The sequence below is a fragment of the Leuresthes tenuis genome, unplaced genomic scaffold, assembly GCF_036924035.1.
Source record: "Leuresthes tenuis unplaced genomic scaffold, fLeuTen1.0.hap1 SCAF_11, whole genome shotgun sequence".
In the NCBI taxonomy this organism is placed as follows: Eukaryota; Metazoa; Chordata; class Actinopteri; order Atheriniformes; family Atherinopsidae; genus Leuresthes; species Leuresthes tenuis.
Genome location: NW_027325365.1, coordinates 13015764 through 13043282, shown reverse-complemented (window position 1 = coordinate 13043282; position 27519 = coordinate 13015764). Strand labels below are relative to the sequence as shown.

Below are 27519 nucleotides of genomic sequence, written 5' to 3'. Positions count from 1 at the left end.
ACCCATGGACGAGCTGCAGAGATGGCAAACTCTTATCTCTCATTTGAACAGCTCCAGGCACATACAGGGAAAAGAAAATTAAAACCGGACAGAGAGCACATACTGATACTGATACTGAACTCGGAGTCATTTTGAGAGGAAAACAGTCCATTTAACACTCCCTGAAGGTGTACATTTGTAATTTGTCTCTGATTATCTGGTGGTACTTTGGTAGCTTTAGGTCATTACCAATCTGGCGCCGGTGATGGAGGAAGAGGAAGCAGAGGTGGCTGAGTCATACCAAACAAAAAGCAAAAGGCAGACTAACAAAAATCTAACACACACAGGAACCAAAACATTTTAGACTGAAGGTCCCTAACAAGAGGCAGGGTGATTCATCATTTGCATATCCTCTGCATATTGGCTAATGTCACACAAGGCAAACACCGGAGCAAAGTAATCAATGTTGTTAAATGGGTCTTGTCCTGTTGACTTTTTCATCACCCTCATCCGCATCATGCAGAAGAAAATAAAACAGGTTTGGGAACATTTTGCCAGATGTATGACATTACATAACCGATGTAAACCTTAAACAAAGCCCTCATTTTGAAATGAAACTGCTTCACGTGGACATTATCTTTGCCCACATACATGTCCTCTGTTGTCATAGTCATCACCTTGAAATGGTGACTTTTAAATCGAGTCCTGCAGCTGAAAGAGAAAATGTGCCAGAATATTCTCTCCAGTCACTTTTATCATCATGTCAAACCTCTTCCGCGTCCTTACACAGAGAAAAGAACGATGTGACGAATGTGTCCGGTTTGTGTGTGTGTTTGAACAGCTGCACAGATCCAGCTGCGCACGGCTCGATATCTCAGGCGCGTGCAGGTTTCTTCTGGGGGTGGTGAGGTGGTGGTGGGGGGTCTAAAAGTGAATTCTCCCCTCTATAAATAGGACGATGGGAGCTGGATGCCGGGACGCGGCTTACCGTCCCTCTGTTGGCCACCGGTGAGATCTATTTTTAGAAACAGCCCTGCTTAGCTCACGTGCGACGTACAAGGCTGAGCTGGTGTTTGCGCGCGCGTGGAATAATTCATGAATGCCATTCATTAAAAAGGCTTTACTTTTCATTGAGACTTTGAAAACTGTCACTGAAACTTAGAAGCTGATGAAAGAAGAGAGCGACTGGCTCGAGTCAGACATGAACGTCATTTGTTGGACTGCTAGACGACACTTAAGATAGAAAAATAATGTATTTTCATGCTCCGATAGTTCTCTGATAGTTTTCTGTTAATATCGTTATTTTCAAACCTGCAACGCTATCAAAATAAAAATATGTATACAGCGAATCAATTTGTTGTTACACAGAATACAAAAAAGGAGCATTGGAAGCAGTGAAAACTCAGTTTGACCTGAAAAAATCGATTGCTGCCAACAAAATTCCACAGATCCAGCTAACAAGAAAATAATGTGAATATGCAGAAAGACAAAACGTAATGAGGCTACTTATGAGTATATTTATGTGATTCATGTTATTTTGTATCCAGCTGCATATGATTTCCATTCATAAAAGGTGACAGACAGGTAGACGGAGCGATGTGAAACTGCTTCACCGTCCACGTCCAACTTCTCAGAGCGGGTTGTGTTCGTACCAGCCGAGCTTCATCAATCTCACATATTCAAACTGCTGACAGTAAATGGGCTCAGGATTAACAGTTAAGTCGCACCTAACAAGCAGGTCAGGGAAAAACAGGCAATAGCCTTCCTCAAGTGCCAGACATATAAACACACACAGACCTCTTTCGTATGCAACGCAGTCTTCCCATCCCCCACCCCCCCTCCCTTTCCTCCCTCTTCAATTCACCGGAGTCCGGCTACTCCGTTTACGTTTTACGCTTGCTCCGCCCCTTACTCGGTTTTGTCCAAATCGGGATTTTTGCGTCGCCGGAGCTCCCGATTCCAGCCCCACGTCATCATCGAGTAAAGAGAAGAGCTGACGTCGAGGAAGAGTCACTGAGAGGAGAGGGCAGCGGGGAGGGAGGGGAGAGAGTTTCACCATTGCTTACACTGATATGAGACATATCTAGCCCCATCCCTCCCCCTTCCTTTTCACCCCCCTCCCTCCGTTTTACGTCGGTGTTGGTGCGTCGGGAGCCCCCCTGCTCCAACGGAGTCCCAGGCTATATAAGTGACTGGCGAGCAGAGTCCCTCAACCAGATTTACGGGTTCCGGACTTCTGTGCCAGAGACGGCTACCACAGCCGCCGATTCACCTGCACTCCGAAAGGAGGGACGGACATCCAGCAGTCGGCCAACATCCGAGCTGGACGCTCTGGCGGACCTAAAGTTGAGGGAGACAGATCAGGAGAAGGTTTTTTAAACCTTGCTCTGAAGAGAACAGCTGAGATGAAAGTCCAACAACACACCTTAGAGCTTCTCCACTTCTGAAACCTGTCTCTGAACACCTCTGGGAGACAGGGCTCTACTGCCGAGGCACGACGTTTATCAACTCTCCGCTCACAACTCTCCAACTTATATCTGGAGGAATTTCGAGATTTCTCCGCAGCAACCGATCACAATGTACCGCTCAACCAAAGGAGCATCCAAGGCTCGACGGGACCAGATCAACGCCGAGATCCGGAACCTGAAGGACTTGTTGCCCATATCTGAAGCAGATAAAGCACGGCTCTCATACCTGCACATCATGTCACTCGCCTGCATGTACACCAGGAAATCTGTCTTTTTCACACAAGGTAAGAAAAGGATCAATTCTGAATAATGAAATAACCTGTTGATGGATCTCATGTACTGCTGCATTAACCGCAATCCCTCACAGTGGTGCAATCAACAAGTGTTTCAGCGGCAGCGTACGCAATTGTGTTGATAACGCGCAGATTTTAGGTTTATTTGCAAAGCTGTGTGATCGACTGATCAGAAATAATCTATGCTGAAACCGAAAAAAACGTCAAAACGTCAATCTGTCGCTGTCCGTGGTTCCGAAAGGCTTCAACACCATTAAAGCAGCCTCGTGCTGTCCATGGTGCTGAAACCTGCTGATGAGATTTAACACACTGTTCTTTCTTTTTCTAACCAGATTTATTAACTAATGTGACACATTTTCTCTATTCTAGAAGCGGGAACTGCGGCTAGTCCCGAGGAAATCGCAAGGTTCCTGTCTTTTCACGAGCTGTCGGAGTTGATGCAGGCGCTGCCGGGCTTTCTGATGCTGCTGACTGGAGAGGGCAAGCTCCTGTACCTGTCGGACAGCGTCTCCGAGCACCTTGGACACTCCATGGTGAGTTGACTGCGCAGGTCTGATGCAGTCTTAGTTTAGCAAAGGAATGTCGGGTCGTTAGTTTGGTCTTCAAAAATAACATTTGTGTGTAATTTTCAGGTGGATCTTGTGTCACAAGGCGACAGTGTTTATGATATCATCGACGCCTCAGACCACTACATCATGAGGACCAATCTGTCAACCTCTACATCCCTTGAGATGGGTAAGAGTAAGAGTTTATGTTCGTTTTACGAGTTTAGCGGGTTCTTTTTCCCCATCTAATACAGCCTGACAACCATATTGGATTTCTAACGATTTCTTCTTCTCCTCCACAGACCGTCTCTTCCGCTGTCATTTCAACACCTCCAAGACCGTGCGGAGGCAGAGTGCTGGAAACAAACTGGTTCTGATCCGAGCTCGCTGCCTCTCTCCCCCCTCCACCGCCCCCGCGACGGGGTCGTACTGGACCTCCAACCCTGTGTGGGTGTGTTTCTGCTCTCCTCTGGAGGCCCAACCGACCCGCTCAAGCCCGGGAACAGAAAGGGAGTCGACCTCCACCCCTCCCCCGACTGAGACCAACTTGTTCCTGGCTTGCTTCCAGTCCCAGCATGGCCGCGACATGAGGCTACAGACAGCACAGGACAGGTGAGTTCAAGCTTTATCTTTTACCTGTTGATTCAATGAGAGCTGGTAGATTAAGCTGTTTATTTGATAAAGTGGAGAAGTATCATGCTCCTAACAAATCACCGCCCACTCTGCCCTGCAGTGTGAGCGCCTATCTCGGCTTTGATGTGACAGCTTTACGCGCTCGCTCCTGGTACAGCCTCCTCCACCCACAGGATCTGTCACATGCCTCTGCTCAGCACCGTAGCCTATGTAAGTGTACTTTTCATGCAAAACAACCAGTTAAAACCAGCACAGTTACACACATTGTGCCCACAGGCACATTGAACCCTATGATGATTAATATGATGCCAAACTAATGTTCTGTAACTGATGTTCAACAGTGAGAGAAGGAGGAGAGGGCAGAGCTGAAATGGTGGTGCGAGTCCAGGCTCTGGACCAGTCGTGGGTTTGGCTCTATATGGTTCTTCAATTGCAGCCTGGAGAAATCCCCATCAGCAGCAACAACTACATCATTAGGTATTTACTTCCCTATTTTTCAAACAACATATCAATCATGAACTTTGAGGCAAAAATCTAAAAAAAAAAAAAAATAGAATAAAAAAGAATAAATGAAAAAACAAACTAACTCCTTGGCTTTCTGCTGTTTTTTTCTTCTATCTCTCAGTGATTCCGAGGCCTGGTCAGTGCGTCAGCAGCTCAGCTCCGAGCAGAACCAGCTGACCCTGGTCCTGAGCACTGGTGCCTCTCAGCAAGAGAGTCTGAGTCTGCAGTCCCCAGAGACTCTTTCCAGCCCCGACCAAGTGTTCACACCAGGCAGCAGTGGCCTGTCCGCCCAGTCCTTTGACTTCAGCACTGCTGGCTGCAGCGTCGGCTCTTCTGATGAACCTGGGAGCTCTGTTACTGAGCCCATGCAGCTGGAAGGTGACCCTCGCTCCAGCATCTCCTCTCTGGAGGAAGAGAGCTTCTTTCAGCAGCATCCTACTGAAACCCCCTCAGCTGCATCCTCTCCCACTCCAGTCACAGTTGAAACAGTAGCAGACTTAGACTTTTTGACCCAGAATATTCTCCTGCCACCCTCCTTCCAGCTTGACCCTCCGTTGCCAGCTCTCCCCCTTCCTCTTCCCCCTGTCCCCACCTCTCAAGCTCAGCAGACCAAAGAGTTTGTGTGCACTCCCCCCTACACCCCCCAGATTGGTGGAGCTAGTTTCCCATTCAGTGAACCTCTTTTCAGCTTTGACCCGACAGGCACTACCACTCCTCCACCCTCTGCAACAACTGCTACCACCACTACTTCCTTGGCCCCCTCAGCATCCTCCACAGCCCCACCAACAACAGCCTCAAGCCCTGCTCCTCCAACCACCCTCTCCACCAAGCTCCCCCTGGTGCTTCCTACCCCATCTACTGATCTCCTCTTCCCCGTTGAGCACTGCAGTGGCTCCCTGTATGAGAAACTGCCCCCTACACCTGACAGCCCCGGAGACGGGGACTGTACAGTGATGACCCTGCCTGAGGTACGAGGTCCACTGTATGTAGACGTACCCCTGGGACCTCTCCAGTGTCCCCCTGAAGGCCTCCTCACCCCTGAGGCATCTCCTGGTAAACAGCCCTGCATCTCCTTCTTCTCTCTTGAGAGGGAAAAGGAGAGGGCAGAAATATCCCTCTTAGCTCAACACATCAGCTCACTGGCTGAGGGATTCTACCTGGACCCACTCTTGTCCAAGCTCTCTCCCCCTTCATTTTCTCCCTCATCCTCCCCTCCATCCCCCTTCTTGTCTCCGGCCACAGAACCTCCTGATTCAGTCCACATGCTTAGGGAGTTTTATCCCGTCAAAGGATGGAGAGGTCTGGATGTTCCCATCTTCCTTGATGATGATGATTCTCTGTTTGAAGAGAGCATCTTAGAAACACTTCTGCAAGACGACTTTGCTCCTCCCCAGATGCCCGGCCTCTCCTCTCCTTCCCTCTCAACTTCCCCTGTACCCAATCCCTCTAGCCCAACCTCTCCTCAAACCCCAGTGTGCTGGCTACAACCCTCCCAGTTTGAGGGAGTGGGCCACATCTGTAGCGTCCAATCGGCGCAATGTAACTCCATGGCTGGGTGCGGGGCGACTGTGGCTGCTGAGGCCGGGGTAAAAGTGGAAGGGGAGGGGCTAGTGGAGGAAGCAATGGAGATTGAGGTGGTGTCATCTCCTGTGTCCTCTTGCTCCTCCATCCCAGCTTCACCTCCCCTCATCCTCACTGCCTCCCCGAGCCCCACCACCACCACGCCCATCGCCTCGCCCACGCCCGCCGTGTCTTGCACTCAGTCCCTCCTGGAGGAACTGGCCGTCCTGGAACCCATGTTTGGGGCAGGTGCCTCGATCGCCCCTGGCTTAGGGCAACAACCTGAGTTGTATCAACTCCAATGTCATCCATCGCCACAGTGCTTCCACAAAGGTAAGAATCTGTTCATTGTTTTCCTCAAATTTTTGCAAAAACAAAGATTAAAAACATGCACAACTAACATGCTCCTTCTTTCTTCTCCATTTTTTTGTCTTTCAGATGGGAGTGGAAGTGTTCCTCCGTTCTAAAATAAGTCTGTGACTTACTTCATTAAGTATGGCATATTGTCATATTTTGTGGAGACCCTTTTACTGAAAAGTAAAAAATGATTAAGTGTATAAATATACATAATGTATATACAACTTAAGGACTTTAACTCCTACATGTCTCCTGAGAACAAAGATTGGCTTTATATTTTTGTTCAGTCATTTATCTGTGTACTACTGCAAAACAGGTGTAACCTTTTCACTATGGTGCAACTACATGGACCCATAACTGACTGGGTTCTGGGTCCATGCGGTGTCTATCATCTTCTCTGTTACATGAGCTTCAGATGTGATCAGGCAGAGAAAAACTTCTGAACTCGTAAGCGCTGTCCAACCTTCAGACGCGCGTATGTATTCACTCGTAGTGAAATATCTGTTGTGAACAAAAACAATGATACATTTCTTGCTATTTAAGTCGGGAGATGAATTACAGCACTTTTGTCTAACATGCAGCAACGCAAACCCAAATCTCAAATGTATTGGAAGTCAAATGTTTACAATCGTTTACAATTGTTTACAATACAATGTACAATCAGTACAACAAAAGAAGAACGATTTCCTGTATGAAATCTTCTATCCAGTCATCAGAGCCAGTACAGCTCTGGTTTCAAAACATTCCTCACAACTTTCTATTCTCCACCAAAACTCACAAATAGTATTTAGCTAAACCCAAGATACTTTGAGCTTTGAGTTTGCGGCTTCGAACCTTTAACATTTCATATTTATCTCTCCATCTAAAATCTTGTGTATCAATGTGAAGTGCAAAAAAAGAAAACATGTGAAGAGATCCTGGCATGTGAAGATTTCCCGGATGCCGACGGTGTCCGTTGCTTTTTCAAGATAAAACACCAAACAAGAGATTGTCTGGAAATTTGCCAGGGCTCTGATCATGCCACAAATCCACTGCTACGCTGTACTGTACATTAAGACTCTGAATGTAGGCTCATCGGGTCCACAACCAAACCCCCCCCTCCTTGGCCAGAGGGCAGTCAGCTGGATATTCTTGCGGCATCAATATTTGCAATGCTGGCAGCTTATAGCGGCTCCTGTGTGCCTGAAATGGCCCTGACCTGCTGAACTCTGAACTCTTTATCATGTCCATTCAACATGGACAGTTACATCGTTGCTCCACTGGAGCGCGGTGTAGTGAGGCACAATTGACTATGTGAATGAGTGATTCTTCTTTTTTGAGAGGGGTTAGAATACAAAGGTTTTGTTTTAAAAAATGAAAACGGGGACGGGGTGCTATTTCTATTCAGTTACCAAACGACACGGGTTGAGAATGGTACAATTCCCATGGTGTCGACATGCTCACGTAGAGTTGTCTACGGTCAAGTAAAGGATTGATTCCTACGTTCTAGCTATTAAAGGCTAAGTTAATATACATGTGTAAAATTCTATTATTGTATGTGTGATATTTGAAAAATATGTTATTTCATATGCATTATGTCTGAGGATGTAGGCATATGTTCTTTTCAGAAAGGTTGTACACATTTGTACATTTGTATGAAACTGTTATTGGTCTGTATATACAAGAAAGAGGTTTTTATTGCATAAGATGGAATATATTCGAAACATCTTACTTACTGCAGAATGGACATTGTGGATCAGTGTTCTATTGTGATGCTTATAAGTGTATTTGGTTGTCATACAAATGCATTTATATTAAAGTGCACTTAATGCAGCTGATGCATTTGTGTCGTCATAGTCAGGCCTCCTGTTCCTCCCTCGGCCTCATCATCACCATCATCATCATCCCACCATGCTTGCCTCTCTTCCTCCCTCCCCTTCACTCTCCTGCGTTTCTTCCCCTGGAGCGAGTTTCGCTCAGCAACAGCACTGACGCACACGCATGACGAGACAGAATGAGACACTATCTGACTCAGTCTGACGCACACATTTGGCATTGAGGTTTTTTGCGTGCGAGGATGTGCACACGGACACACGCATATGGCCTCTCACTTGTGATGATGCATAACGCACATAATAGTAGGGAGATAACACCCCCTCACTACCACCAACACCTCTCTTTACAAATCGCAGCAGCCTACGCTCGCCGATGTACCTGCGACTCCATCAGCACTCAGCAGGGTGTAAGACTCCATATATAGGCATTCCTGCTTAGGAGCTCTGACTGAAACAGCCTCACGTCTATTCTCAGCTTCTATTGAGAAGGATCAGAGAGGGGAGGGCTGAGAGGAGGGAGGGGAACAAAGAAAGAGTGAGAGGAGGCTAAAATTAGAGGTACAGTAAAAAGGGATATGGGACTAACTGATCCTCTGTCACAACACATCATAATGGTAGACATGACCAAAAGAATAAAAAACCAAATCATGACTATGCTGTTTATCAGAAGAATGGTTTTTGAAGATATAGGGCTGGAATAATTGTTCTGCCACATCTGATCCAATGTCCCACAGCAGATATCCAAATCCCCACAAAAACCCAGAATTAAATGTACATAATGAAGCAAAAGCCGGAGCATTACATGTCTTCTCTGCAAGCGAACATTTTGTTCCATCACTATCTGCAGCAGTGTTGGTGATGGAGGAGAGATGAGTGGAGGGAACACTCACAGCTGACTGCTGCCATCTTCTGGAGGAGACAAGCACTGCACCTTAAAGAGAAGATTTGTATCGCATTTTGTGTATGAAGTCATATGAGGAAAAGGTTAAGAAGACAAAGAGAGACGACAGGTCTCGTGTTAACTGGACAGAATACAAATAAAGTTATTAAGAACATGCAACTGAAGCTGTTCTTAAAATAATATCAGATGAAGATACAGGTCAGCTTGGAGCAGTCAACTCGCTGGCACCATAACCACAATAACAAAGAGTGTATTTGGACACAAACAATGATTTGTTGGACATACAGTACTGTACAAAAGTCTTGAGACACCCGTCATTTCTTTATATTTTGCATCCAAGCAGACAGACTAAATTTTAATCTTTTAAAGTGGTCTGGAGTAACTGTTCTCCAGGCTTTCTGAAGCTCTTATTTCTTTGGACATTGGCTGCTTTTTCATTCATTTTCAGTGCAGTCTTTATATCTGACCATTTTCAGGGGAAGGTGTTTTGTTCTTTGTTTATTAATAAGCCACTTAACACTGATCCATGAATCATTCATTCAAGCATAAAATGCAGCAAATCCAAGCGATGAACTAGTGTTGACACATAACAGATAACTTAGCAAAGAATCAATTTTAAATTGCATCTTTGGGCACTTTTTTTCTAGCATCCTGTTGCAAAAAACATAATTGGTTGTCATTTCTTTCAGAAATAAAATAATATTTTTGCACCAAGAAGTTGATTCCAACAGAGCTATTGGCTGAAAACTTATTCTTAGCACGGTGTGCAGTGTGTCCTTAAAAAAATCAACAACAGATATACATCTGACAGATCATCTTGACAGAGAACGGAACAAAAGGCAGAAAACATCCAAAGAAGAGCTTTGGGATGTCCTTCAAGAAGCCTGGAGAACTATTATTGAAGACTACTTAAAGAAATGACAAGAAAGCTCGTCTCAGAGGGTTCAGGCTGTGATGAAGTATAAAGGAGCTTAGACCAAATATCGTTCCACATTTCAGTAATTTGCTGCAGCTCTTTCTCACGAGGCCTCCAGTAGAAATAAGGGACGGACAGACAGTACACTGAAATGAAAAAACGTGTATTTTGTATACATTTTTTAACTTTTTTGTCAAAATTGAATAATATTTTTTGTTTTATTTGTACAATAACATTCTTTTAAAATCTTTTTTTAGAAAGTGAAAGTTTTGGTTTCCCAAAAATAAAAAATACGAGTTTTAATTTGCTCCTGTGAAAGCTCCGACTATGGTTTTAAGAAGAGTTCATGCAGTGGCTGCTGAACCACTTTCCTCTGCAGCCTTTTCACTGAGCTGTGAACCTCCTCATCTTTTACTTTTGAGTGACTCGGCCGCTCTTGGAGGCTCCTTTTAAACCCAATAGCGCCATAAACCATGATGCAAATTCTACAATCTTTTACTGTCCCTCACCAAACTTTTTTTTCTGTTTTTAAATGTTACTGGTATCAAGTTTAAATGAATCTTAGTTTCAACATCTGACATGTTTTCTTTGTGCCATGTTGAATGATGCAACCACTCAAACCAGCTGTTTGAGCTGCTGCCTGATAACTGTGTTTATCAATTCTGCGTTTAGTTCAAAGATTTTTGAGTCGATTTCTACCCGAAGATATAAATGAACATCGCTCATTGCTTTTAGAAGCAACAATAAATAAATAATCATGTTCTCATATCATGCACATTAAAGCTTTCAATTATTGTAAAGAAGAAAAGTTTTATTTTATGCAAAGCAACAGTTAAATACAATGAAATTAATTTAATCTTATTCAGAGCTTGTGGAGCACTTGCACAGATTCTGTCTTCATTATGCATTTAACCAAAGAAGTACCTGAGTAGGCGTCTCTTTCATTTACTTAATTCATTTTATATTCTATTCCTCTTTGATTTCAAATTCTCTGCTGTTTGTGGGCAGTTTAATTACATCTTGAGTTGATGCAATAAAAGAACTGCATTCACCAGTTCAGACCAATGATTTTGTTTTAAGAATCTGGAAAACCTAAGATTTTCTACTTTAACCTTGAATTTTTCAGCTTGAGCGAATTCCAAACATGAAAAACAAGCATTTAAGAGATTAAACCTAATCATTTTAAAATAAAAATGTGACTACCCTCATGTTTATCAATACTTTCTTAAACATAAGTGTTTGTATGTCTTGAAATTATTGATTAGGCTTGAACGGTAAAAGCGCACATTGCAGCAGATCATACTGGTTTGAATGTTACAAAAGGTGAAAAATGCTCAGCTGGAGTTAGAAAAGTTCAACGTTAAATCATTTATTTCTTTTCGTGGCCAACTGACGGCTCAAACCCTAAAAACATACGTCACAAAAATATTTGTGAAAAGAAATATAAGTATTTTTGTAGCTGAATATTATTTCTTTCTATATAAATGGCAAATAAGCATAATTATAGTTTATATTTGGTGCAACGCGCGAGACAGAACATGTTTAACAAGATTTTGGTTGGTTAAAAGACGCTGAAGGTTGAACAAAGATCACCTGTTGTCTGGACGTCAATAATATTTTACTCTCTCAGTACCTGCAGTTCTTGAGATTTGTGCAATAATTGATGTGTTGAACCCTTTAGATCCCAGACTGATACCAAATGTGTGAAATGTGTTGGAACCCATCTGCCCAACCTGTCAGAGAGCCAAACCGCATCCAGAAGTGTTAATAATGGATATTAACATCAAAGTGACTGCACATACAAATCCTTCCAAGACAGCAGGATTACATTTTCAGTTGCTCATCTCAGATGAAACTAATCACTTGGGTTCATAAATGTTTTTAAAAGCCGAATGGAAAGGTTTTGTTGCCATAATATAGACAAAGATCAGTTCAGATGTCAATGACGACAAAGAAATGATGTAACAAGCGACTGTTTATTGACACACAGCGCTAACAGAGTTCGTGCATGTATGTGTCACATGTATAAAGTCAGTATAAACAGAAATGGGTGTCTTCACTTCTTCTTGCCTGATGAAGCCTCAGTGGCACTGGCTGCCGCTGCTGCAGCATTTGCCTTCAACTGCTCCTCTCTCTGCTCCAGGAAGACTTTGTATTTATCAGCTGGTAAACTGAAGAAGAGGAGGAAGGAGAGAGAGAGAGAGAGAGAGAGAGAGAGAGAGAAGGAAAAATCATATTAAGTTGTCAAATGAAAACACAGCCTACAGTCACATACAAACCGTTTACAGACAAAAAAGATTTTCCTTTCAGCGATGGAGACTTTTGTTGGGTGGTGGTTTAAAAGGCAATAAAACTCAACAGAAACCACATCATCATGCTTCCAGAACACATACAGCTTGATAGCAACCATCTGCAACATTAACTTTAATTCATTTTGGGCATCAGTGCCCCAGAATCAAAGAGGAATTGCCTCCCTCTGAGCTCATCACAATGCAGCACTATTCAACAATCATCCAGGGAGGAATCCAATGCTGAAGAGGCAAAGATACCAATTTCTCTGCCGATGGAACACTAAATAAATCATTATGCACTGCAGATGCGACACATCTTTAGTTTGGAAGGGATTAAACTGATTTGGGGAAATGTACTTCTTTAACTGAAGGAAAAGCAGACGCGACAGAGGCAGAGCGTGCCTGAATACCAACTCTGGTCTATAGCAAAATAAGTGAAACACTGATCAGAAATACTGTACGAAAGAAAACAAAAACGTTGCTTAGATGCAAACCAAATGAGTTAGTGTTGTTGCATCTTAAAATTTAAGATTACAAACTTATAACGTCCAATTTTTGCAGAGTTTATGTGTTCTGACTTCAGTATCCACAGATATACAGTAGAAAAGCACATGCTGTGGCAGTTTGTGCAGCTCCCAAAAAAACAGACACAACATGTGACCTGCTGCACATCCATCAGACCGCACCCTCTGAATGAGCTCCACCTCAAAAAACAGAAACAAAAATCAAAAAACAAAAATCAATGCTATTTGGATAGACAGATAATATGGGACAGATGCATTAACAGTGCATACACCCACGTGCACGTCTTCTCCTGCACACAAACTGGTATTAATGACTGAAGAATGTTCACACATCAGCATTCTTACAGCAATTTAATCCTGATGTGGTTGTTTGTTCCGTGAAACAATGAAACACTTTCTGAGATTGCTCAGTATTTTTTTCCGATGTGGTTTCTTAATGTTAGTTTTTATGATACAGTCGCATTCAATCACGAGTGCAATAAATAAGTGTAGCTGTGCATTAGAAAGGCAGCTCTGACACTGTTGGAGGAGAAAAAGTATTCAGATGTCACTGGTTTTCTGGCACAAGATGATAAAACATTAAGCACTTTAAGTTCCATATGTCTCCACATCTTGAGCTGTGTGAGGAACTGGGTCTGCCGTCTGTGTGTGTGTTGATCTGCTTTTCCGTCTCTCATTTGTAATCCGACCACTTCCTTTTTACCTCAGCAGGGTCCTTTTGTTGTTCAGAGCACAGAGAGCTGCTGTCTCTGTCACTTTTTCACACAGCGGTTTTTGTTCTGGTCACAAGTCAATTTCTGAGACCACCAAATAAAACAGATCCAATATTCTCTCCTCCACTTATGGAGTGTTTCGGTAAAATTCTGCTTCTTCTTTGTTGTTGCTTTCTTTGTGTATTTAGTTGTGGTGCGAGCAATGGTTTCATATGCAAATCATTAATGATGGAAGTTTCCGCATCAATTCACGATTAAGATGGAAGAGGAAAAACAGTTTGGCTCACAAAAAGCCAACATATGTATGCATGGCTTTATAACTTTAGTGAAAAGATTGTATATGTACATTTCTGCTTCTGTGCATACACACAGTTTTGTGTATCTAGCCCTATATGTACATTTTATTGTACTGAAAATGTCAGTTTGCACCTTAAACCATAAAATTAACCAGGGTACTCATAAAGGGTGTAGGTGTTAGCTGCTCGTCATTGTCTGATTTTTATGTTTTAACACCAGTTCCAAAGGAGAAAGAGGTGCTGCGTGCACCCTACAAACCACAGTGCATAAAGCTGCACTATAAACTAAAGTGTAACACACAGAATGACAGATGTGTAGAGTAACTTATTAATGCCAGTGAAGAACTGCATTGTTCCAGCAGCCGAAATCACATTACTCACAAAATTAACGGATCATATTACGGGCTTTGGAAGGATGTGGCGCATTTATAGTAAAAGCAAATTAAATAGTGCACAATGGTTGCAAGTGTTAGTTTAATAAGTTTCAACACTGGATCTGCAAAGACTACAATTTTTACAGTGAAACAGGCTATTCTGAAAAGGTTTTCAAGGTTTTAGCACAGAGGCTGTTTCTCCTCTAAATCACTCCTCAGTTCCTCTCATTTTTTACCTGCTTAATATAATTCTAATATGCACAGATCTGCTGTACACTCAAAAATAAAGGAGTAGAGACCTCCACGGGAACATTCAGTTCTCTCCAAGGTTGCAGTGTCCTGCTGCATTGCACCGGTTTGTGTTTCAGAACATTTATTTATTTATTCCAGACAATGGGAACATGTCAACCTTTAACTGAGTAATTTAACTTTTGCAGCTCAACTTATCTAATTATCTGCATTTGGTTAACTGTTGTATGAGCTCATGTTGTTGTGGCTTCTGTGGTCCCTCATGTCACCTCCACTGATCTCTAGTGGATGCTTGGAGGCACAGCAGCACGACGCAACAAACCTGAAGCTGTTTGGCTGAAACAACCCTCCATGCTGCCATTAATTAGTATCTCAGGTTGATTACATAAAATCAGTGGGGCATCAAGGACAAAATTGGACTTACTCGTTGACAACTTTTATACCCAGTGAACGAGCCGAGCCGATGATGCTTTTAACGACATTCTTGAGGTCTGTGTTCCTTATCTTGAAGCATTCATCCTGAGCCTTCACCTGTGCAATCTCATACACAGTTCTCACCGACACCATTCCTGCTGTCTCGTGGCCTTCGTGAAAAAAGAGGGGAAAAAAATTATTGGGTAAAGTTTGGCAGTAGACGAAGTGAAGCAGGATATGTGTGGGAATGCAGAGGTGGTGTTAGGAGTCAGCAGCTGAAACAAAGCTGGTGATAGCCCGCAACAAAAAGGCGGAAATCCATACTTTTCCTTCAACACACACCACTTCTGTCACTTCCTGTCTCACCTCCAGCACCCCCCCCCATGTGTAATGAATATAACATGAATCATAGCAAAGCTCTGTGGACAAGTGTGCGTCTGTTACAGGGAAGTCTGAGCAGAAACCGGCGCTCCCCACCTGTCTTGCCGGCCCCTTTTGCAATGCCTGCCGCTTGCTTGAGGAAGTAAGACACAGTCGGCTGGCCGATCTTCAGGTCATACGTTCTGTCAGGCTGAGGAGAAGGAGAGGAATGACAATAAGAAACTGTCACCAAGTGTGTTAACAAAACAGGTTTTCATGGAACAAACAAGAAACAATGTAGCCCAGTTTTTAGAGATTTTAAAGTCATGATCGCTGAGCGGAGCACTGACAACCTCATGCTAATTCTTTACAGAAGTATTCCATTAAAAGTTTGTTTTAGTCATTATTATCCTTTCATTCATTCAGACTCAACTGTTCCCCATCCATATCCAAACCATCTGTTCTCACAGCATGTAAGCAGCTTACAGACACACCAGCGGCAGATTTACTCTTTGATATTCACTGCACTGTTTGGAACAAGAAATCGGGGAGGACTCATCATTTCTTTGCTGCCTAACAAGACAAAAGCCTCAGACTTTATCAACTAGTGCAGCTAACCTTAGCTTGTGCCTCCAGTGTATCAGCGTGATAATCATCAAACCTGTCACAAGAGTAAATATTTGTTTCTCCAAAAGATAAACTGCAACAGACACCTGCTATCGCTGCTCTGTGTGAACAGAAAGTCATCAGAGTCTTACTTCTTCATCCAGCATTGATTTTTATCTTTTTTTTGTCCTCAAAAGAAGTGAACATTAAGTGAGGCCTAAAACGCCTTTTTCACACAAACAGCCGTCACTGTTGCCACTTAGTGATGTAAATGTTGGACCTAACTGTAAACTAATTAAAAATACCCTGTTTTTTTCTGCTCATCTTACAAATATGTTAATATCTGCTATAAAAGACAACAATGTTTTAAATATTTCTTATTATTGTATTTTTGTTTTCCTTATATCTACGTTCAGTCATTTTTTTTTTGTTAATTAATTCTTTTTACTGCATGTGATTTAGTACAATAACACACTTTTTCTAATTGTGGCTTTACGTTAGTATTATGTCAGGGTGTCAGCAGACTGATTTTGCACATTTGTACATAGTTTTGTGCCTTTCTTTGTCAAATCTAAATCTAAGTCAGCACATTTGTTCCATGATATTAGGACTGGGATCCCACAGGGCCTGACACAAATCTCTTCGGAGCAAAATGAAGAAAAAAAAACGGCTCCATGTAGGGCTCTACTTGTCTACATGATTGTATCTGGAAGTCAAATCAGATCACTATTGTGGTCAATGTGCTCTCCACACATAGGTAAATATATATATGATTTTAATGTATAAGCAGTTTCTATCCCTCAGTGTTAAATTATTAAGGTTTAATCTTCATATATGGACACGAGCCCAGCAGTCGACTTTCACTGAAACTCTAAACCCATTTGCAGCAAACTCTACAGTAAAAACATAGCTTGGAACGTCTTTTTAAAAATTAGGGACATTTCTTGGTATTAAATTATTCAAGGCACACTGATTTGCTGAAGTGCGAAAAGTTAAAATATACTTTATTTCCAAGGCCAAATGATTAAATCAAAGATAAGAAGTAAGATCAAGTCTTCATCTAGGTCATGAAGCAGTGTGTTTTTGGGGAATTCATTTCCAATTTTAATCTTACTCTGCAGACCAGGGAAACTTGTTTTTTTTTTTTCTTTTTCAAGTGGGAAAGGTCAAGGTTATCTGCTGAACAAGTTACTCTGAAAATATAAAGGTAATACACCATTTTAACATCTTATGTTTCCGTGCACGTTTTGTTTTTAAGTACAAGAGAACTGATAAAACTACCCGAAAACATTTATTTTTGGGTAACTTCACTGCAAAACAAAACTGCATCAGTCAAATATAAATGAAGATACAGTCATGCTGCATCCAGCCAGCTGTGTTGATTTCCTTTATACTTAAACTTGGAGCCCATTTTTTTTTTTAACTGTTGAAAAAACAAAACAGGTCCAATGCTGAATGAAAACTGGGCATCTGGGAATTGCTGCAAAGTAATCCAGGAGCAGACTATTCTTCTCTAACTGAAAGTGCTCGCTTTAGTCACAGAGAAGCTGAGTTTGATAATATTTGCCTGACAACATAATGGACAGGACTCCTGCAGAGAGAGACATTTGTCTAACACGAAACGCTCATGGAGAAATCAGACTCTGAAATCTCATTGAAGGTGAGTTGTTCCAGAAACTGAATGCCGGGATCTGTCTAGTTTAGTTTGATGGCTTCGCATCTGGGGGAAATGGATCATAGAGGGACCTCCGGGGTAGTCAGCTTATGTCCAAATAACTGACTGTTTCATGCACTGCCAGAGATATCATTATTACATTGTGATGATTTCATTCACCTCTTGTGTTTGGAGTTTACTTACACACAAACCAAGCTCGCTCAAACATGCAGGTGAATACCTCTCCAACTCTAATTCCAGTACCAACTTATCTGTCTCCACACTCTGTTGTGCCTCCAGACCATCATGTTTGCATGGTGACTGCTGCCAGTCAAACAGGAAAGGAAACATTAAGCCAAAGAACATTTTCAGGCAGAAAAAAGCCATTTCTCAAACAAAGCTGCAGGTGGGGAGAAGTTCATTTTGACAGGATTTTGTTGACATGGCACAAGGACATGTAAGCACTGCAGAATAGCTACAGAAACCAAACCTTTTAACTCGACACCGTCACCATCTATAACTTATGCCCTAAAAGATGGGTAATTGGGGACCAGCTGGTTTCATCTGAGTGTCTTCACTGAGCAGCTGCCCGGTGTGGCAGGATGCAACACTTGGGGCACGAACCAGGAGAGGAAAGCCAAAAGTTGGGCAGTACTCCTGTGTTGATTTATCCTCCCCAACAGCCTTGTCCATATTACATGCAGTCTTTTGATCCACTGCTCTTATAAAATGCAGGCAGCTTTGAAGATAACAGAAAAACATACAAACTCACAAAATCATATTTAACTTTAAAGCAAACAACACTATCAGCATGCTGCGTTTGTAAATATTTATTTTTCGTCTGGGTGTTGCTGCACATCTACTCCCCCTTTCCATCCTCCTCTTGAGACCAAAACAAAAATAATCTCATCAGTCTTGCTAAGTTTTTCTGACTGTTTTCTTTTAACTCATGCTCACTGCCTGGCTGTGGACCTTTACTGACTAAGGACTGACACACCGATGCAATAAATATATCAACTGAGAGAAAGTTTACTTAAGACTAACTGTTATTATCAGTCCCATAAAAAAAAAAGCACACATTAGAGTGTAGCCAGAGCTGAGAAGATACCAAAGAGATGGCGATTTGTCATCAGAGTTATCTAACAGCAGTGACCTCTCGACAGAGAGAGCAGGATTTTCCCCCACCTAAGGAAAAGCTATTGCTTTTATAAAGGTCCAATGAAGGGTTGTTGCTTGCTCCTCCATTTGATCAAATAAAACTGCAATGGCTTTCCTGACGGGCAAAAGGAGAAAGCGAAAAATACAAGGACAGAGAGACGAGAGGGAGAGAGAGCATGGGGACAGATACTGGAGACGTAAACTACCCCTCAATATACTTAAAGGGATATTTTGCTTTTCTTTTTTTTTAAGTGGTGTCTTGTGAAGTAAACAGGCAGTAACTCACCATCTCGCAGTATCCAAGAGGAATTCTGATGGGGGGAGTTAAGCTAAGAGCTACTCACAAGTGAGCCACAGAAGAGTAAATATTCGCCATATAAAACAAAACATATACAACAACAATACATACATACTGATTTTTACACCGTCATTTATGTACTTTATGTCTCATTTCACAGCTGAATAATGTTCGCCGATACATGTGACCGCGAGCAAAGTGGCGTCCCATTGTTTCCTGCCGTTGATTCCCTAAAGACCAACTACGAAAAACACTGACTACTTATTTGTACTTTAAGAAGACAGAATAGTCGTTTAAGGAGTACTTCATCATATTGAGTAATGCACAACTAAGAGTTAGAAGAAAGGCGATTAGCTCGTCTGGCTCTGTCCAAATAAAATATGAATGAACCCAACTGCTACATATTGTTCAGTGTACCTCCACACAAAGTTAGTTTTGTTAAGACACAAGGTGGTCGCTACACCATCGTTTCAGCACTCAACTCTAAGAACAATAAGCCAACTGCTTTACCAAAGCTAACGCGGCATAAATTACTGTTAAATCAATAAATTAATGTTTGTTTGGTGACTATAACATTTACTCCAGGCTTAAATTTGTCAACAAACAACTGTATGGCTTTCTGTGAAATATGGCAGCTGCTCTCAGAATGAACTGTCACAACTTTAATAATTTCCTGACCTTTTTTTCTTTGACCATCATCAGGACAAGAGACGTGTGAAGCAGCTGCCAACGCTGCTGTATGAGGCTCATGAATCATAAGTTATGAGTCACGTCTGTTTGTTTAGATTAAATGAATATAACAGAGACACAACATCGTTCAGCATAGATGTCGCTGGTGTCTAATGGCCCATGTAGTGCAGCATTAGGGCAGTGATGTCATGACAGGAAACAGATGGAGATACTAAAGCCTCAGCAGCATTGTCTGTATTTCTGTTTAATCAAATTTAAACAACTAAAAAAGCATCGTCTCCATCTTCTATGTTATAGAATAACTTTGCACAGTAACAAGTCAAAATATGAAATGTTTTTTTCTTTCTACATTAGCTTTCACCAGCTGATATTCATCTGCTGGCCTTCTGCAACTTAACTTCTGACATTTCTGCCGCTCATGCTCAACTGTGAAGCATGATGAATGGTTAGCTCTGCTCCATCAGTATCACAGCATAACAAACCCGACAAAAGAATGAATAAATGCAGAGAGCAGCTTTGTTTTCTTTGACTTTATCAATCTACTGCGGAAATACACAACACACGCACGGCGCCTCCAAATTGAAAGAGCACCGCGTGCAGTTTACTCAAGCGGCACAGCGGCAGAACTTCAGTAATTATTTATGTTTTCTGATTTGTCATTGTCAAAATGCTGTCATACACAACCCACAACTGAGCTGCACAGATTTACAGTTTCTCCTGTGGAATCACTGGCCGTCTGACTTTTATAACTTTGGACAGAGTCATTGCCCTGTGCTTATAGACTTTATGCTGAGCTAATTGCCTTCTGGCTCGAGCTCCTCACTTAACAGAAAGACATGAGGGGCATTGATCTTCTCATCTGACTCGCTACAAGAAAGTGAAAAGGTAAACCGTACAAACAGCCAATCTGTTCCTTTAAAGTAAGATGAAAGGCACAGAGATCTGATCAAAGCTACTGGCATGGCAAAAGCGCAAACCCAGCTGAGAAACATTGGTCTCGGAGGTCGAAACATGTTGCAACAAATTGAATCCCACAAGCACAACGCTACAAATCACCAGCAGATGGCACTAATGAAGAGCCCCAGATGTGACAGCAGAGCTGTTGCTGGATATTACATGCCAGGCTAAATTCATGCCTTTTAAAGGATTAACTGACCCCCCTCCTTACGTCACAATTCTCATTACAACACACATTTAGTCCGCTGAGAGGACCACTCTTGATTAAACAAAAAATACATACTTACAGTGGGGGAGGTCTGACAAGTCGAACAATGTGTGGCTGTGTAAAATAAAAACTACAAACTCACAACCCCCCATATGTGAGTAATTCACATCTCTTGCATGCTCTTAATGCCTCTTGACTCCAAGTTCCTCTGGGTATTGCTTCTTTAATGAATGCAAATGGAAAGGCTTACTTCAGTGGAGAGTATGAATAATGGAAGTGTGCCGATGATGTTATGCAGCTAGTGGAATTAACCACAATCGTGGGAGGGATGGGTGTTAAGTGAAAAGGGTCAGGGTGTGTTGGAGAGAAGCACCTTCACGTGGATCTTGACGGGGAGAGGGATGCCCTCCTTCAGCTCTTTGGTCTTCTCATTGAAGTCCTTGCAAAATTGTCCGATGGGGATTCCTTTCTGTAGAAAAAAAAATTAAAAAAGAGATTAAACATGAAAAAAAGGTGAAGGATTGCTTTAAAATGTATGAGGAATCTGAGCTCAGAAATCATTCAGTCACGCTGTGCAGATGGAATACAGATGCCGAGCGGCTGTCAATCAATCTATCACAAAGCTTCAGGGATCTGACTGTATTCACACACGTGAATGGTTCAGAGAGCAAAGCTGTGTGAGTGCAGCCCACTGTTTTTCCAGAGTGTGTGTGTGTCTGTCACGAGAGCTATGACTAAATGCATGTAGGAGCCCAGAGCCAGAGAAACCCTGTGATGAATGAGCTCCCATTTTCTGGCTCCTGCGAGGCCAACCAGAGCGAAAGCAAAATGGATGGGTGACATTAAGTCAACACCCGGCCAACACTGCTCCTTTGCAGCATTCCTCTTTGGAGCTGAATTCAGTGGCAAAGACTAATAAAGAATCTAATTACTACTGCTGAAATTTAAACTGACCTTCAGCCGCCATACTTCCCAAAGGCACTGATTGAAATGTTCATTTTAGAAATGAGGGTTGGGAAAAAAAGGGATGTTTACATACAGCTTAATGAGATGTGAGCCTCTTTTGCTCCACAACAGAACACACCGAGCAGACACATTGTAATAATGGATCTGATAAAAAGTCAGTCATCCTGAGACGTTTCTCAATGACAGGCTGGGGAAGACATTTATTGGAAGTTAACAGAGCGGTGAGTTCTCTCAACATCGTCTCCCCTAAAGGCTTCAAAAAGCACCTGATGAATGTAAATCAGTCGCTTGATCCACACCCTGCCATCCCTTCATTAGCAACTAAAATGCTGCTCATCACTCACTCACTCACTCATGTTTCCCTGCATCTGCAAACAGAAAATCAGCAAAATGATTGAAATTTCCCCACATTGTGTGAGTCAAGGCAGGTTATTGTTACGGCTGATGGGTGCAATCTGAATTACAATATCCGACGAGCAAACTGAAACACGGCGATTTCCCTTGAGGCCTCACTAGGCTCTACCTTTCCTCCCCTTCGTACTAATTAACAGTAATCCCATGCCAGTACCTTCTACCCGTACCCTTCCCCTCACTCAGCCTCCCATAAAACAACACAGGGAAGGTAAACAAGCAGGGAGGGTGCACAACAGGAAAGTCTTATTAAATATGGATTAATATAAAGGCTGTGATGTTGAGTATGATTCAAAGCAAACCCCCAGGCTCGGCTTCACAAATTAAGCTTCCGTTCATTCCCTGCTGCTCGGTCCCTGTCAGATAATGATCTCTCCTACGGACTCAGACAGCCTTTCATGCCGCACAAAGCCATGAAAAGACCTCTATGACCAGCAAGAGATAATGCCTGACGCCTCTAAAATGTGCTTAAGCATGGGCAGTGAGACATTATGCAGACAGAGAGAGGACTGTGCTAAAGATAGACAGAGGCAGAGACTTCAGATGGCCTTTTCTGTCCAGACACTCCTTCACTTGTCATATAAATATTTGAAAAAAGTCTGAAGAGACTAGCCTGAGGGGGAGAGATATAACCCTCTTGGGACAACATAGACTTTGTTCTGAGCTCTTTAAACAATTTAGTATTCATCAGAGTGAGGTGATCATATCTTAATTAAGTTGTCCCACAGAAGTCTTGGCATATCTGAAGATAAAGATTTACTTTTGCCTTGGGCAGTTCAATAATTTACCTGAAGTAATTACCCCGACCGAACCATGTTGGTAACTGCAATCACAGTCTTTAAATGTGGCCGAGAGCTAGCCTGCCATGAAAGCGACGCTTCAAGGTTGGCTCCTCCAACTTCCCGTGACATTTATCAGCAAGAAGCTGGAACAGAAACATTCAGGTCCTGGCCAAATCGCTAACCCAGCGCACTGCATCTGAGCATCTAATCATCCACGAGTGTGAGCTGCTGGATAAATCCTTGCTCCTCAACCATGACTGATTAGAGCTCTCCAGTATAAAATGGCTGCAGCCCGCTACCCAGGGCGGGGCCTTCCACGCCGCTTGCCTGTGGACAAGGACATTCAGCAGCATATCTTCAAAGCCTTCTGAGATCCTGGGCAGCGGGATTAGACGCTAATCTAAGAAGATATTTCTTGCTGTCAAATACAGCAGAGAAAGTAGTGCATAATTGCGATATCATCCATTCAATATCAGCGCGACGGGAGTCTTATTGCTCATAATTATAGGAGCAATTAGGCATTTGCAATTAAAATCTGAGAAGCGTCCGTTTGATTTGACCCTTCCACCATATTCTCAGCAGTCCTTTTTTTTTTTTTTTTGACACTCCGTCCGTGTTAATGTGATTGGTCTTTCAGCTTCACTAACTCTTTTTAACAAGATGTAGCCCTGGTGTGGCAGCATTGTGTGTGTGTGTCAGGGAGGAAACTTGAAGGGAGGAGAGTGGAGATGGAAATGGGAAAGGGAGAGACAGCTGAGGTGTATTAAAGTTGTCAGAGTGTGGAGAGCGATCGTGGTCAATATTTGAACAATGAGCAGGGGTTTGTTTGACTGAGGTGAACCACAGCAGAGGAGAAAAGTAAAGAAAAGGACGTCGGAGGTCCTCATGAATATGGGTGAGTGTTTGTATGTTTATGTATGAACACTTTGTCCTTGTTTTAATCTGACAAGACTATCAGTTTAAGACGTGGGTATGTGTGTGTATTTAGGCTGCTGACGGTGGGAAAGTGTTTCGCTATGCGTGTGGTCGCAGGTGTTTCTTCATCTGAGATGAACGGAGACACAAAGGGAAAGAGGAGTGAGGGAGGGATGGAGGTAGATGAGACACAGAAGGAGACTGGGTCAAGAGTCGCATTGTGCTTATGGAGGCATGGCAAACAAGAAGATAAAGGATAAAGACAGGATAAGATGGTGAGGCTGAATTAATTGCCCCTGGCATACAAGGCCACTGGATAAATTGCCCCAGGTGGTCAGCCCAAAGGAGGTCTGCGATATGGTGACAAAGGTGTTACAGGGAAAAGAGGCTTGTGGGAGGCGAGGTTAATTAAACTCTTTAGTGTGAAACACTCTCATTCATTACCTTCATTAACTTGTTCATTTAATCTGCTCTGGTGTTGGCATTTTATCACATTCTGCCCCTCTGCAGCATCATACAGCTGATTAAGGTTTCGAGCTGAACCGCTCGGCTTCAGAGGGGGTAACTGAGAGGCTGAACAGCAGGTCAGTTCAGCATGCACAGCTGCACGCTGCAAATAAATTGAGCTCACGCTGGACATGCATTTTAGTTGATTTTCCACAGTGGAATCAGTGGATTAGCCTTAAAAGTGGAAAATGAAAACGATTTGCACCCCCACTCTCCACTGAACTGTGCTGAGGCCAGTATACAGGCCTGCTCAAAAGAGCGCAGGAGTGCTGCCAAAAAGAGCCCGAGTGCACAGCTGACGGAGTGGACCAAATCCAAAGACTCGCATTTATGAAAAAAAAACTGTTGCCTGTTCCATTGCTCAAGAATAGATACAACCTTCACTTTTTACACCTGGCAAAAGATGAAGAATTTTCTGTTTGAGGGCACAGTGAGAGCAAGCAAGAATGCAGCGGTGCAACAAAATGGATTGTATCATGACAAAACATCCCATTTTCAACTCCATTAGGTCCCCCTCACAGACTTGACAGTGTTGTGCTTTTTGCCACTTCACATGACTAATCACGTGTGGAGTCTGCAGCAGAAACACGACAGCCTGAGCTGCAGGCAGCCGTGGCTCCAAGCTGGAAATGACTATAAAATAAAAAGATTCACTCACATGCGGAGCAGGGACACGAAAACCGAGAGTCCCACTTCAACAACAAGCGAAAACAAATGTTCAAACAAAGCCTGCGTTCTGTGGTGTATTCAGAGAGATGCTATCCCCTTCACACTGCTCAGCATCTTTACTTTGTTTTCAACGGGGGGATAAAAGGCATACATGGCACACAGGTCTATGAATTTATACATCTGCACCAGCTCTAAATTGACAAATATGGAGAGATGACACTACGATGATCTCGCTCAGGGCTGCATGACTGAGTGAATCCCCAAAACAAGCTTTACAACCCCAGCTTTACCGAAACTACAAACAGAAACGCAAACAATCCATTTTACCTGTTCATGTGACAAGTGGCAGCTCACACTCAGTCCAGTGAAAAAAATAAACTACTTTTCCCAGAAAAGTTTCACAAACTGTCTACCACAACATGAAGGATTCATAAGACATTTGTTTCGTCTCCAGGGCTGTAAAAGGGAGCAATACTCTGAACGCATGGTAATGGCAAACTGAGGGGAAACAAGCTACTTCTGGTGATTGGGAAGGCGTTAGAGTTAATCTACCTGTTTTTAGTAAAACTTTTCCAGCGTTAGACAGCACTTCTTCCCACAAGACGAAAGACCTAAATCCAGTCCTTTGTGGTTCCATGTGCAGGTGTGCAAAATTTGACAAAATGCCTCAAGTGATGTCACTTGAGTTAGATGCTGGTGCTGAAATGAAGTGTCAACACAGAATAAATCTGAAGCTGAAATTCTTATAACCGACATCCCAGGTGAGGACTCATCACTGTTTGAATGCAAATCTGGTGGTTTCCTTAGCTGGGAACTGAATTGGCTTTGTATGAGTTAAACTCATTTGGAATTGAATGAATTTTATTTGATTGGATAATGGCTGTATTGCAGTGAATTGGATTGTAATTGGCTAAAATTGGACTGTATCTTTAAAGTGCCTTGAGATTATATTTGTTGTGTTTTGATGCAATATGAATAAAACTGAATTAAATCTAAATAAATTCTGACTAATTGTACTATGGCGGCCCAATCACACAGCAGAACCTATTAGTATGTTGGTCCACAGCACAAAACAGTTTCAAATAATGGCTTAAAAACTGTATGATGGCTACAATTCCCACTAACATCCCCATCTCTTCATCTAGACGCAGCTCATGACATATGCGCTCAACTACTGCCCACATTATCGCTATGTGATGTAGCTCAACAGCCACATGTAGCTGCATGACAACCTTTTTCACTTATTTCAATGTCACACGTTGCCGATTTGGTCGCTTTCATCTTCAACAGTCATTTCACTCTTTTCTTCCTTCTCACTCACAGACTGTTAAGGTTAGAATTCAAATACATGCTTCAGCGGAGATGTTAACACGCGGTGTGGGTTAGAAGAATATACATGTTTAGTGCTTTCACATTTACATATTTATGGATCATTGTTGCGGTAATGACTTATGGACACTACCCTAATAAATGCCCAGTCGTGTGCCTGCTTTGTCATTAATTCCCACCCTGAATAGTGACATTACTACATTTTTTACATCTGGACAAATGTACGTATTACATGTTTCCTTGTGAGACAGGGCTTGTGTTTCCATCTCTTTTGCTCTCCACATTAGCCGCATACTTGCATGCATCCAAAGCCTGCTACAATGTAAGCCAACTACAAACAGAATTCAGAAGGATTCTGGTACAAAATCTTGTGAGTTACACACAAATCCGACAAATTGATATGCAGATCTGCTTACAAAGTTAAGAGGGAAGTGAGCGCCTCTAACATCTGTAGTCCACTCCTCATCTCTGCTGGAGGCCAGCAGCTCCAGGCTTCATTAGCACCAGCAGAACTGTTGGCAATGGAGTTGAATTATGGGTGATTTAAGTGCCAGGTTTTGACAAGGAAGATGAATGTGTTATTTGAAACAGACAATATCTCTTGCTCTCCTGCAATTCCTGCCTGACACTATGAGATAACCCTGAGTAAGAGCTAAGAGCAGGAAGGTGAAGGAAACGAGTCCTCCATGTTGGTGGAGGTCAGCCGCAAGTCTGATGTGGAGAACAGCAGACTGTTGACGCCTTTAGCATTCTTGGACAGACTGTAACCCCATGTGTCCTTCCAAACTTCCCCAATCATGTCTGAGGCAAAAAGTGATGAGTGCACAGTCCTGTGGACAGGCTGCCCGCCTGGCTGCCCCTCTCTCTGCTGCTCCCCTCGTCCTTTTTCTGCGTCGCTCTCTCCCTCTTTCCTCTGTGAAAGTGAGCCAGTGTGCAAGTGACCTTCAACCACACCCAGTGGGAGCAAAAAAGACAAAAGGAAAAATGGGGGGGTGGGGTGGGTGGGGGGGAGTGGTGTGTTTGTGTAGCAGGACGGAGAGGAGAATGGGATAAACACGAGGAGATATGGAACAGGGGAAAGGGGAAGAGGGCTGAAGAGTGTGCGCACACACAAAAGAGAAGAAAAAAAAAAACACTCAGAAGTGAGGAAAAAAATGGAAAATCTCTCCTCTCTTGGA

The 27519-nt window shown here is 42.8% G+C and overlaps 2 protein-coding genes across 3 annotated transcripts in view; one reads left to right on the top strand and one right to left on the bottom strand.

Moving 5' to 3' along the window:
- The first annotated feature begins 2204 nt into the window (after positions 1 to 2204).
- Positions 2205 to 8151, top strand: npas4a (neuronal PAS domain protein 4a). Its single transcript, XM_072395524.1, has 8 exons — positions 2205 to 2731; positions 3110 to 3273; positions 3373 to 3475; positions 3588 to 3897; positions 4019 to 4128; positions 4260 to 4395; positions 4544 to 6315; positions 6421 to 8151. The coding sequence occupies exons 1-8, from the start codon at positions 2557 to 2559 to the stop codon at positions 6447 to 6449; spliced, it is 2799 nt and encodes a 932-aa protein (XP_072251625.1). The 5' UTR covers positions 2205 to 2556; the 3' UTR covers positions 6450 to 8151.
- A 3778-nt stretch (positions 8152 to 11929) lies between these two features.
- mrpl11 (mitochondrial ribosomal protein L11) overlaps positions 11930 to 27519 on the bottom strand; it is a 44655-nt gene continuing 29065 nt past the window's right edge. For both annotated transcript variants that reach the window (XM_072395523.1, XM_072395522.1), the window contains 4 exons: positions 21136 to 21231; positions 15309 to 15402; positions 14842 to 15001; positions 11930 to 12141 (listed from right to left, as the gene is read on the bottom strand). In XM_072395523.1, the coding sequence (XP_072251624.1) occupies positions 12027 to 12141; positions 14842 to 15001; positions 15309 to 15402; positions 21136 to 21231 (465 nt within the window). In that variant the 3' untranslated portion in view covers positions 11930 to 12026. The remainder of the gene's footprint in view (positions 12142 to 14841; positions 15002 to 15308; positions 15403 to 21135; positions 21232 to 27519) is intronic.

What these genes read in the sequence shown, in the direction of transcription:
- npas4a (XM_072395524.1), top strand. Translation starts at nt 2,557, where the DNA reads ATGTACCGCTCAACCAAAGGAGCATCCAAGGCTCGACGGGACCAGATC. An exon ending in CTACAGACAGCACAGGACAG is followed by an intron (nt 3,898 to 4,018) that starts GTGAGTTCAAGC and finishes TCTGCCCTGCAG; the next exon opens with TGTGAGCGCCTATCTCGGCT. An exon ending in TGCTCAGCACCGTAGCCTAT is followed by an intron (nt 4,129 to 4,259) that starts GTAAGTGTACTT and finishes GATGTTCAACAG; the next exon opens with TGAGAGAAGGAGGAGAGGGC.